This window comes from Hyalella azteca, unplaced genomic scaffold (genome assembly GCF_000764305.2).
Source record: "Hyalella azteca isolate HAZT.00-mixed unplaced genomic scaffold, Hazt_2.0.2 contig5386, whole genome shotgun sequence".
Lineage (NCBI taxonomy): Eukaryota > Metazoa > Arthropoda > Malacostraca > Amphipoda > Hyalellidae > Hyalella > Hyalella azteca.
Window position 1 is genome coordinate 1,542,528 of NW_025935579.1, and position 13,298 is coordinate 1,555,825.

General features: G+C 37.2%; 1 protein-coding gene across 1 annotated transcript; it reads left to right on the forward strand.

Annotated features, from left to right (window-relative positions):
- The first annotated feature begins 719 nt into the window (after positions 1-719).
- Positions 720-2,359, forward strand: LOC108668911 (forkhead box protein unc-130-like). Its single transcript, XM_018156169.2, has one exon. The coding sequence runs from the start codon at positions 845-847 to the stop codon at positions 1,973-1,975; it is 1,131 nt and encodes a 376-aa protein (XP_018011658.2). The 5' UTR covers positions 720-844; the 3' UTR covers positions 1,976-2,359.
- The last annotated feature ends 10,939 nt before the right edge of the window (positions 2,360-13,298 follow it).

Below are 13,298 nucleotides of genomic sequence, written 5' to 3' on the forward strand. Positions count from 1 at the left end.
TCGAGAGGCTGAAGCATATAGGAATTGTTTGCTAATTTTGGATTTTACTAGTCCGTTAGGATAATGAAAATGATGTTTTCATGACTTACATTACGAAATTCATACTCAAAACATGACATTAGATTGTATTTATATTAAAATGTTTATGGAAAGTTTTTCCATGTGTTTTGGATGACATTCAGCGATCGCGCATGCATGACAAAAGCGACCAAAAAGCGCACTGTACGATATTCGTGAGTAAAAAGACTTCAATCGAGGCAATCCTTAGCGTGCGAGTCAATCGCTTTGTTGGACGAGCCACGGTCCTTTGTGGTGAACAGCCTGCCTTGAGCGGCACTTGGCGCCATCCGATAATGGTTTTATCCTCCGCCAACCAGAAGTGATTTGCTCCATTTCGCCACCAAATATTTCATGGCTAAATGGAACCAGGGTGTCGCTACGATCACATTTGAGCCTTTGCCTAATATTGGTTTCATAGGGCGGAGCTTGTAGAATTCTAGAGCTTATTTTATTCCCATAGCAGGCTTGAGATTTGGCGCCATTGGCTTCCCGTGCTACTAGGCCCGTGTTTCTATAGGAAGCGCACAGCATTGGTCCAGCGGCCGGTAGAGGAGGCGTCTTATAGCTCACAGCGACGGCGCACCGAAGCCCTGCCCATCTCCACCTTAGGAACTCCTACCAACGGGCGCTAGATGCACCATTCTCTACCTGACCGTGGCTTGTCGAGCAGTCTCAGTGTGCATCTCTGAACTTACTGTGTGCTGTACAAATAAACTACCATTCGAGTAGCTCGCTCATGTAAGCAAATAAACCATTGCTTATTGCTTTCAACAGTGACTCAGTGATGGGAATGAAGTGTTTTCCTCACCCAACATACGAAGCAATGGATGAACCTAACAGAGATATTTCACAAAGTGATTCCGACTTAGAAAAAGACATTGACCCCAGCACTGAAGAAAGAAGCGAATTGCCAGCCGTAGATGTCCATGGAAAACCAGCACTTTCCTACATTGCTCTTATTACGAAGGCCATCGAATGTTCACCAAATCAAATGGCTACTCTGGGAGAAATTTGCAACTTCATATGTGATACTTATCCGTATTATAGGGTGAGGTACCCTGCTTGGCAAAATTCCATCCGCCACAATCTCTCATTGAACGATTGTTTTGTTAAAGTTGCCCGCACTCCCTCCACTCCTGGCAAAGGCAACTTTTGGAAGCTTGACCCGAGGGCAGCTGGCATGTTTGAGAACGGCTCGCTGCTGAGGCGCCGCAAGCGCTACAAGCGTCCTGTTGACCCTCAGTACTTCGGCGGCCAATTCTTCCCCACGATCGCTCTCCCAGGACACCCAAGCATGTACCACGTAACCCCAAACATTATCCCTGTCTTCAGACCATCACAATTGCCCCATTTCCATCCGTATGCCGTGCCAAGGACTCACCATACCATGCATCCTGCGTTCTCTCCGCCTGTGCTACCGGGGTACCTTGCTTCAATAGACCAACACCAAGCAAACCAGCTGTTGGACTCCCACGTCTTCAATCTCCAGTACAGTGCAATGCTCTCTCGTTTCCCCGGTCAACAGAGCTTAGGGCCTCTCATGCTGCCCCAACACAGCGACTCCCTTAGCTCGGCTCCTAGAATTTCCAACTCAACCTCATCGTCTCCAAAACTTGTAAGTTCAGGAGTCAAGAGAAAGTCATCGTCTCCTTTAAAACGTACATCCCCAGCCCCTACTAGCCCCTCAGATTTGTGTAAGCAAGCCAGATTCGACTCACAGGAACCAGAACCGAAGAAATCAGCGTCCAAATCTAACTCATTTTCTATAGACTCGATATTAAGTCTTCCTAACAAGCGTGTTTCACGGTCCTGTTCGCCGGAAAGCGGCGTCCGTTACCCAAGCTCCCCTCCAACGTCAAGACATCCCTCGCCACAGTCCTCTCCCGTAAGCCTTTTCCAGCCCATCAGTCAATAACGAACACTCTCAAATTCACTGAAGTGTTAACTATGTTCATATCTGTATCTAATGTTCTTGAAATTTAGCCACGCAGTTATAGTGGCTACATTCACACTGAAATATTTTTATTGCCTTTTATTTTATTTATATTTATTTGCATATTGCCATGTAGGTATTGTATCAAGTGATCATTTCCAAAATTTCTTCCTGCTTATTACTACAAAATTCATGATAAGGCATTATTAGAACCGTCGGGAGTATAATTTTTAGGTCCATTCATCAACGTAATTCGAGTAACACGTTCAACATGAATCTTTTATTGATGATCTTTTTCTTATTCATGCCTCTTCTATTGATCGCAAGCATCTTTTATATCAATAAAACTTTCTTACACATTGCCAGTTAACGTTAACTCTACCAAGAGTTTGCTGAAAAAATTCAGTTACAAGCGATATAATTTGCACATGTAGAGACAATAATGTTCTGTATATACGCTGTCCTCTTCGAACCACATTAATCTTCGTCGATCGATCAATACCTGTTCGGCTGGGTATGATATGTGACACTCCATTTGGCATGGAGTCGGGATGTTAACAACCTTTATCTTGCTAGTCATGTACATAAAGTTGTTGATATGATTGTAACATGTTTGTTTTGTGCGTAGTCGAGCTCAAAATATTAGTAATGCGGGGGTTACTCATTAGTCATATTGATCATTTTCGATCACGTAATATGTTGCACTTATGCTTGATCAGCTGGGATTCACATGGTGATCATTGTTTTTTGCATAAATCATTTCCAACACACATAAATTTTAGAAACGGATAATATTAATTCTCACATTTATGTCATTTGCATATTCGCATAAAAAATGGGCTCTTTCTGCCAATTTAGTTGTTCAAAATTGGTTCGTTGTTGGCTTTTTTTTGCGACAGAAATCTTAATAACAATTCTATGTATTTTGCCGGCAGGGTAGCACTTGCTTATTGTGCATGATCAGCTGCAGGATACAAAAGATATTTCCACGCATTAATATTTATTAATTTAAATTCAATTTAATTTTTATTGTTTAACAATTGAATATTTCGAATTAATATACGTCTTTGTAATCTGTTCGTTCTGGAGATTTTGAAGAAGATGTGTCCCAATTCTCATTAGGTAATAAAACACAAAGTTGCAGTAATTTCGGTCCACTGCACATGTTAATTCCAACTTCAGGGGCTTTTTTATGCTGATAAATAATGAATAGCAATGTGGCTCGAGGCAGCATGTGGTCGATTAATTATTAGGTACAGAATTAATCTGAAGCTCGCTGTATGAAGGTCTTAAATGGCTCGCTGTAGGTGATGTAAATAATTCAAACTGTATAATATTCGATATTCTATGTCATAATATTAACGGAGGTCTTCATTCCACTTTGCGAATGTATTTGGTTGATCGATGTAATTGCATCGATATTATTTCCTATGTAGCATTTCTGCGGCAGAAAGATAAATTCTCTTAAGAACAATCATCGATAATGTTAGCCTTGGATTGACTACATAAACACAAATTTGATCTATTTCTTAGTTATTGAACTAAAATATAATACTTCAGTAAAAAGTAATATTTAGGGAAAGTTGATTTCTAAAGAACAGTACATTAAAATTCATTCCTTCATGCCTGATTTATTTACTTCGTCTGATATAACGGCCTAACATGTATGGTGTTGTTCTTTTTAGAAAGTATTCATGAAGCAGTTCTATATAACCTCACTTTACGATGAAGAAGACACAAATTTTCCAGAAACTACTGCCGATGTAGGAAAATTATTGTAATCCCAAAGAAAATGATAACAATTCATATTATTGATCAGAATTCTCATCAATGTTCAAAATTTGAATCGCTTAACGTACGTCGCTCTGTATTTATAGCTTGGCACTTCCTGCGTTCAAATGTTGCTTAACTTTTCGTGCCGTCTCATCTTTGCGAATTGGTTTGCAAAATAAGTTATTAAAAGCGGTTCAGCTCGACATTTTTCAAATGGATTTCTATAGTAATTAAGAGTCTGATCCCATCGACGATTTAATATTTCTATGAATACAAAATTATTAGCGTGCTTCGCAATTCACCTTCATATTTGTGCACGACGAAATCTTTTTCATGTTATAGCATGAAAATTCTTAGTCACTAATATTGTACATTGTTATCTGATGTGTACATTGCAGGTGTGTTGTTACCATTAGGATTGACTGTACATAAAATTTATACTTTGCCCGTTGTCGTTTCTTGTCACCTATTTGTTTTCCTCTTCACATTAGTTGGAAAAAATTCCTGAACAGGACAAGTTGGATCAAGGAAAATGTTCAGAGTCTATTTTTCACAAGAATTTATGTTCTTGAGCTACAAATTTCAGGATTCTGTTAATTAACGGGTAGTAAATTAATTTTGCTGAAATCATTTGAACGGATTAAGATTTTTCAATTTTTCTTAAATTTGTTCAGTCCAAGTCTATATTTATGTTGATGATACTCAATATCGTGTTTAATATTAATTAAATAAAATTTCTACTGATGATTTGAAGCGATGTTGGAAGCGGCTTGCTCTTCGTGGTCGAATAAACTAAATAGTCTCCGGACGTCGCTCTGCGACAGTCAAGTGTCCATCTTTGGAACAGCAAAATCCAAGTTTGGCAAATTTGAGTCTCAAAAGCTCCTAACTCAAGGAAATCCGTATTGACGCGTTTGATCAGCTAAAATATTTCTTTTGATTGAATCGCTAAGAAAATGAGCTCCTGGAATAAAAATTAATGAGATTTAATGGGAGTGGTATACGGAAAACTCTATTACTGATGGGAAATAATTCTAATATGAGGATCGTTTATTTCTTGGTAGTTCTGCATACTGTGTACAGACCGTTCATTTATACATCTGAACTCAGCATAATGCGCGAAATTATTTAATTTATACTAGAAAAGTCTTTATTCGGAGGGCTACGTCGCAAAAGCTAATCTTGCAAATTGCTGTTAGTTATCGAGAAAATTGATAAATCATTATAATATTTGATAAAGAATTCAAATTAAACTTCAGAACCCAATCTTAAATATTCTTAAAAGTTACATTCGGTATTTCTAAAAATTGTCTCCTTTATCCGAGATAAGCCCTGCTCGCTAATTTCTCAATTAATTTAAATGATCGGAAAAAATATTAGGAATGAAATATTATGAAAAGGAAATGAAATGAAATATTATTATGAAATGAAAAAAATCAGTTACATGGCAGCTTTCGCTGTAATGCACCTACATGTGCTACCGATGGTAGCAGCGCTATAACGACTCAGAAAATATCGCACGACTGCGAAGTTTGCAGCAAGTGAAGCGTGCCGTGATCCTCACTCGAGCTGACATCAGTCGGAGACTGACATCAATAGCCGTTGTAAAGCATCAACTCGGCAACGAGATCCTAACCTTAACAATTGTATTGAAAGAGAGTAAATAATTTTGGTTGCACGGTCTCAGTAGTACACAACACTCAACACACTCGGCACAATGCTCCAAAAGAAGCGCACATTATACACTGCTTGTCATTATTAGCCAACAAAGAGCCTTTCTGCCATTTTGGATCCAAGCGAGTGAGCGGTGGATGGGTTTCTCTTTTGCCTCTTTCCCTTAGCTTCTTTCTCGCTCTCTTCCCCCACGCCCCTCGTCCCTCTTTCTATGCACTCGCTCTTTTAGGGGCGACGAAGAATTCAGGTTCTTTTGTTGAAGGCTTTTAGTTCTGCGATGAGAAATACCGCCACGACTACAGCAGGGACTCCATTGAAACTCGCGCCCTGAAAAACACTCACAATTTGAGCGGACGTGAGCAGCGAGACGGGCCAGCTTGTTCCGATTTCCCTGCTGAGGGCGTAACGCGCCAGCATAACGCGCTGCTCAATTTGTGCTCATTTCTATACGCCATGTATATTGGCATTGTATTGCAGCTCGGAAGGCATTCAGATCGGCCGAACAAATTTATCTAATTGCCCAATAAATTAGTATTTTAGAAGAGCTTCATATGTCAGATTTAAAAAAGTTTTCTATAATGAATGATCGTCAAAAATGTGCGAATTAATAAAAAATTTGACTTAACTTTATAATCGGAAATATGTTCAATTTTTTTAGTCGACGCGAACAAATGTACAAATTGATCAGACAGCCAATGTTCCTTAATAAATTTTTTCTTGGAGAGATTTCAAGTGTATAATGCATTCTTGTGATTCCTTTTAATTATAAATGAAAATAATTTATTTCTATAGGGTTCCTTAGTTATCCTCTTCATGCACAAAACTGACATGGAATCGCATTTCTTCGATCTGTAAATTTCATTATTAGAAACAAGCCATTTGGTTTGTATAATAAATTGTATATAAAGAATTACATATTATTAAGCTGAAGACTACTTAATCAAGTCGGTGGGCAGCGCCGTAGATTTAAACGTTAACAAGTTATTCGTGTTCGTTTACGACGTTTCCTATACTGTCAAATGCGTTATTGAACACAACTGCTTTAAAAACACACAAGAGTTTAAAAAAAAAATTAACAAATGAAACCATAATAAATAACGATACCTTCAATATTTATAGTTAATTTGTCATTATGTTAGATAAATGCTAACAATGTTCGTGCTCGCTCTTCAACTGTTGCACAAGCAAGGTTTTGTTATGAAGAAAGCCAAGAAAACTGGTGTTTCTGGTGATTTTTAGATGATATATGCCCGAGATTAGATTACTTGTGTGTCGCCATATGCGTGTCTGGCTTGATTAGGCAAAATCTCACATAACATTAATTTCCTTTAATTTCGAATTACTTAAGAATTTCAAAACTAAAAATATGCTAAATAAATTCACAATGATTTACTAATAATGTTTCGGAGACCAGCTCCATCGTTATATATAGGTTCGTATAATCCAAGAATGCATGAAAAATTAGTAGAAAAATCAGATTTATACAAAAGAGACTCGGACAACCAGATGAACTTATTACTGATGCAAATAATCTATAGAAATTATCGTGAATTTACATGGCGTTAATTTGTCCTTACAATTTTTGTTTAGAGTCAAACATATGATGCGCCATAAAATTTTTACCGTCATAAATTATTCATGTGATAAAATAACAAATAAATAAAATAAACACTGGTGATAAAATAAAGTTTTATTTAGAAGTTCTGAATTGATTCTTTTGATTTCATGTTAAATTTTTTCTTTACAATATAGTAATAATAAACTATTGTTGAGTGTTTTTCTTGATTATCCGATTATTATATAGTTTATCCCTGTTGTACACTAAACAGTGATATAATTCTTCATGAAGAGAAAGATGTAACGGTGCTTCAATATAATAATGAAATGCAGAATAAATTTTGTTAGCGTTTAAGAGGATTCAAGTTAAATATAACTGTCCGGAGGGCTTCAATATTTTTCTACTCATGTTGTAGATAAGCAAAGATTACTTACTTTGAAATGTGTACGACTGGCGTTCGACTGCAATATGCGCCAGACAGGATAATCAAATCAACAATTTTTTATGACGCCATCATTCAGCTAAATATATTTCCACACTTAAATGTTATATATGCAAATAAAACAGTTTTTTCATCGACAATAATAGAACATATGGCAAATTATGCAAGCTAATATGAAACGAGTTCTTGAAAATCTATGTGATATTTAAAATGGAAGAGTCTTCAAAAGGTGGCAACTTGATTTAACAACTAATCGACAAATTTTAATTAATTTCGAATTTGAATTGTGCCTCAATTGAAATCCCTGTCGAAATTTTTTCACACGCTTGTCATACCTCCCTACAAATCCTCTATTGTTCAGCCGCTAAACGCCCCAGAGTTCAACTCCTACATGAACAAACAAAAAAGCCCATATTTTGCTTTGCTACACACACATTCAATTGGAAGCGCGATGCAGTTTTCTCTTCATCATTGAGTCGATCAAAACACGTATGAAAACACATGCACGACAAAGCTGTGACAACGCTCTCGACGTCTTCATATGACGTTTACAAACCCCGGCCGTCACTCAAGCCCAGCCCTGGAGTGGCTCTCGAAGGGACCTTTTTCATTGTCGCGCGAGAGTCTTTTGCTGTGACGAACTTATTGAGGCGTCACACACTGCCCTGATTTCTTTGCTGCCTTCCACATTAGCATTGTTGCTCCCATAAATTTATTCAATGCTGTCACTTCATCTTCGTCACTTCATCTTCGTTTTTAAATTTCACTGCCAGTGTTTGTGCACTGTGCAGTTTACACTTCGTCTCTGTAGCTGTAAAAAACTGCACAAGCACTGCCAGTGTAATTTAAAGCAGGTCCATATGAAACGAGAAATAATAATTATACATATTATATTACTATTATATAACAAATAATATACGTTTAAAAATCACTTTTTAAAAACAATACTTCCAAAGAATCCAGTGTCTCCAATCTTACAGAGGTACAATGAATTTCTCATTTAATTTTCGAATATTAAAAAAATTTATTTTTCAATTTTTTTAATATATAAATTTTTTTAATATCTATTTTTTTGAAAATTATTTATTCTATTAATTGATTCATGCATTGCCTCTGACTTAACACAAGTGTGCAAAATTTCAGATCAATTAGACAGGTAAATAAAAGTGTGTCAAATATCAGTTATAAGATTTGTAGCTGACAAAATTATTTTTTCAATTTTTTTAATATTGAAATTTTTTTTTTAATTTTTAAAATCAGTTATTTTGACATTTGATTCATGCATTGTCTCCAACTTAACACAAGTGTGCAAAATTTCAGATCGATAGGATAAGTAGAAGTGTGTCAAATTTTGATTATAAGATTTGTAGCAGACAGACAGCTAGACAGACAGACAAACAGACAAACAAGAAGTGAAGTTAGAGAGAAGTGTTGTAAAAATACAAAATTTTCATGCAGTGAACTAAATTTTAAAGGTCAATAAAAGTTTAAAGTGATTTCAAGCGGTCCTATTAGTAAAAAATAATACATAAAACACACGTGATTTCGGGAAATTAAATTCATGTTGGAAAATTTCAATCCCAGACATCGATTCGCGTTAAAAATTTCTCAAACACGAGAAAAAGAAACAGCTTCAAAAATAATCAGCGGAAAAAATTAGCTTGATAACAGTCACCGAAAATAGTACTCTTGATTAATTTCATTGTTAAATGTGTGGAAATGATTTGCGGCGTGGACAAAGCTGTTGAACATATCTCAAAACCAAGTAATTTGTGCAATTGTTAATCCCATTTTTGCTCACGTGTTAGGTTATCGACGGTTGTTGTATTTGCGTGCATGGCACGGTCGTTATGGATTGTTTGGGGTATGAGGCGGGAGGTCGGCTATACTCATTACAGCAGCAGTTTTTAGAAGCTCTTCGCCCTGTTTATGCGTTTGCCTAACAATGTTGTTGTATGAAGCACGATCGAGTCCCCGCCGTCCGACCACTGAACATACAACTGTTATTGAAAAATAACTGTTATTGACTGAGCACAAGAATGAAGGAGCAGTGTGACGGATGTAATTACTATATTACTGATGAATTGATTTAATTCTGACCTGCATGCAGAAAGCATATCTTAAATATTTGCTACTATAACAAATTTCTATCTTGATCATATGAATGAGAAGTGATCACAGAACTCTGTCATAACTTCAATACGTAGCATATTCCAAGTAATTCGATAATTCACGAAGTCAATCAACATATTCATTCGGAAATTGATCGAAAGAGAAATAAAGACTCATACACTTCAGACCTGCCCAGCTCGCACTGCTGCAGCAGTGTCGCCGCATTGCAGCAAGTTTGTTATGAACTCAAGAGCCGCGAGCGCTAGTGTTTGTTGATGGGACTTGCGGCGTAAATCATGAGTGTAATGCGGGCATGTAACCTTGTTGTTGCCTGTACGGGATCAATGAGATTCGGTAAAAAGCGCGGGTCAATATGCGACCTCTTATAGCTTAGACGAATCAACCTCTTTCTCAGTACACATTTAATTTTTGATTCCAATTAATGACAATACAAATTTAATAATAAGTTCGCTTTATAGCTATTTTGGTTGCGAGTTTTATTCATTTATTCCTTTTTGATGAAAATGATAAACAAACTGGAGAAATGATTTAAATTTATTGAAATGGAATAATTCAAAATGTTTTTGTTTATCAGGCACGTGATAATTTTATCCGTTTATATATTCTGTTAAAAGAAGGGCTCTCAATGCGAAGACTGCTTCAAAAGTATCATCGCAAGCCTACATATGTCAACACGCCCATTAAATCTATGATTTTCCATCACTGACCCAGGATGATGGATGTGAGGCAGAGCAGGATGATGATGTGTTGAATCTTCCTTTCGACTCTTCTGGACCTTCATCCTTCCTTTCCCACTCATCTTATTTTTTACCTTCCCCTCTCTTCAGTGCGATCTGCTCTCTCTATTCCTCTTAAATAATTTTTTCTTTTATTGTTCGCAACATTCTTCCTTCGCTAATTTAATTTTCGCTTCATTCTTCTCTTTCTTGTATTCTATGCATGCCGGTTCTTCTCCCCACGGTTTTTTCTCTTTGCCTCTACCTCCTTTTTCTGTTTTCTCCGGAGCTGCTGCCTCCACAAACACTTTTCTTTTGCTCTGCTAACTTCATCCTGTCGCATTTACTGCTGTATATCTTCTGTGTCTGTTCATCCTCATTCCAACTTCTCTTTCTCCATTCCCCCTCCCTCTGTTTTCCGTCTCACACTCCCCCTCACTCCATTCCCCCTCCCTCTGTTTTCCATCTCACCATCTCACACTCCCCCTCACTCCATTCCTCCTCCCTCTGTTTTCCATCTCACACTCCCCCTCACTCCATTCCCCCTCCCTCTGTTTTCCATCCCTTCCCTCCATCCCTTAATTCCCCCTCCCCCATCCCTTCATTTCCCCTTCCCTCCATCCCTTCATTTCCCCTCCCTTCATCCCTTCATTCCCCTCTCCCTCCATTCCTCCATTTCTCCGTTTCACGTCTTTCCTCTCTCGATCCGCGCCTGTCAATAAGGCAACCAAATTTCAATGGGTTTCTGAAGACATTTTAACGTGATTGCCCCGCATTCAATATTTGATTTGGGGCTCAGTAATTGTCCCGGGCTACGGAGTGGCAGCCGAGTTGTCATGCTGGAACCGTTGCCTTTTTTTATATTCCCGTTTTATTAGAGAAAATCTTGTTAGTTTCACACTCGTATATTCACGAGCTTGATGATAGAAATAGGTATTTTTGAGAAATTACAACGAATGAACAATTCTCGTGGCAAATACCAAGCATATTCTTAATTACCGTGTTATAAAGTGAGGGATTCCGAAATTGTCGTTAAACTGCCCATATCTATTAAATCATGAAAATGCATGGCATTGAATCATCATTCCTTGACTGGTTGTTCAGAGTCGGCAATGGATCTGCTCTTCATGAATCAGTCGCACCAGCGAACGCTTGATTCCGTCACAGGATTTGAAGAGTCTGAGCTCTTCAGACACGCCTTAATTGAAGAGCCGCTCAAATTAATGCAAAGAGAGCAGAGCTGATCTCCAATTTGCGGACCCCAAGCCTTTCCTGCGACAAAATTTGGAGGCGTTCGAGCATCAAAGAAGCAGCGAAGGCCTGATCCGAGCCTCACAAACGTCGCTCCAATAAAAAGTCTCTCTCCATTGCTCAGATATTGTGATCAGCACCGGCACCCAATATTGCCTGCCTCTGCTTCTTGATTACTGACACCGCCGCATACAGCAAAATTCAACTAAACGGCTCACGGAGAATTTCTATTGCGGACAGACGGTGTCTTTGATTGGGAAGCTCTGTAACTTGCAATCGGATAGTAGTAATGTAGTATCTTTTAACAATCCCATCTACTACGTTTATTAGGTACGTTTATTTTTATTTATAATACTTGTAGTATCTCTATATAATCGGTCGAGTGAAAACGAAAACACACGTCAGTGATGTTAATATGTTGTTTTACAACCCAACATCACCTCATTGTGTACATAATTGTAAAAATGTGAATCTGAAGTTATTTCATTTGAATTAAAATGTTTAAATTGTTTTGAATAGAAATTTAAAATGGAATATTATCGCCAATATAAGATATGATATCGAAGATAACTTCGTATTAGGAATTTGAAACTGACTTTTAATTATTGGAACCGGTAATACTTTTGTAATTTCAATTTATTCTTAACAAATTTATGATAATATAATCACAAACTTTTTATTATTCTACTATGCTAATGAACAACCCATTAAGTAAATATAGTGGTCGTTATCCACGACACTTCTGTGATTATGTATGTTAATGTAGCTTAGTTTCGTGCAATAATTGACCGAAACAATGAACTTGTTTCATTTAGATCTGTTTCATTTGAAGAGATTGTTGTGCTAAAAAGCAAACTGCCCTTTATCTTCACGTCAAAATATCATTTTATTTGACACGTAAAAATTAAAAGTACAATTACTGTATCACAGTACTAATTTATGGCATCACACGAAGCCTGATTTCAATATATAGTAAGTTACGTTATTCAGATACTGTAATTAGCGAAAAGTTATTTTGATATAAATTATATCAGGACTGTAATGCAATCAGTGTATACCAATTCATTAGGCGCATTTAATGTAGAGCGTATCAACAAATTTTCAAACTGAAATCTATCCTGAACCTTCAACTGCGTTTGAAGCGTCATTTTGAACGGGTTCGGGGGCAATACATTCCGGATCTCAGAGTATCACTCAATTATATCAGGTCGAAATATCAGCAGCTTCACAGAAGTCTTTGAAGAGGTGAAAGCATCAAAGCATCGCCTCCTATTGCTGATCAACTGACCATCATCATCCGATGGACGTGAGCCATCCATGCATATCTTGCTAGCTTTGGATGGTCTTGGAGGCCTGGACACATCGTGACCATCACGTGCTGATTCCATCGTTTAATATCTGACTTCTCATCGCTCGTCAAGAGATAACATCGCGATATATCATATATGTATTTGTGATACTCAAGTGGACAACGAAAGGAAGTTTCCACAATATTAAATTATTTAATTCGATCATGCCGAAAAATTTTGCACATTTTTTTTCAACGGGTTGTCGTGAACTTCATGATAATCCATGTTGGATAAAAAATTACGAGCTAGGAATAGATGGGACGAAGTATATAGATGTTCTTTCAACATATATCACAGTTCTTGTTAAGAAAACTGCCATAAACTGTTTCGAAACGACTTCATGCTTTTTGAACTTTGAACTGGATTCATCATAGTGTAAGAACACGTACGTATTTACATAGTATTTGTT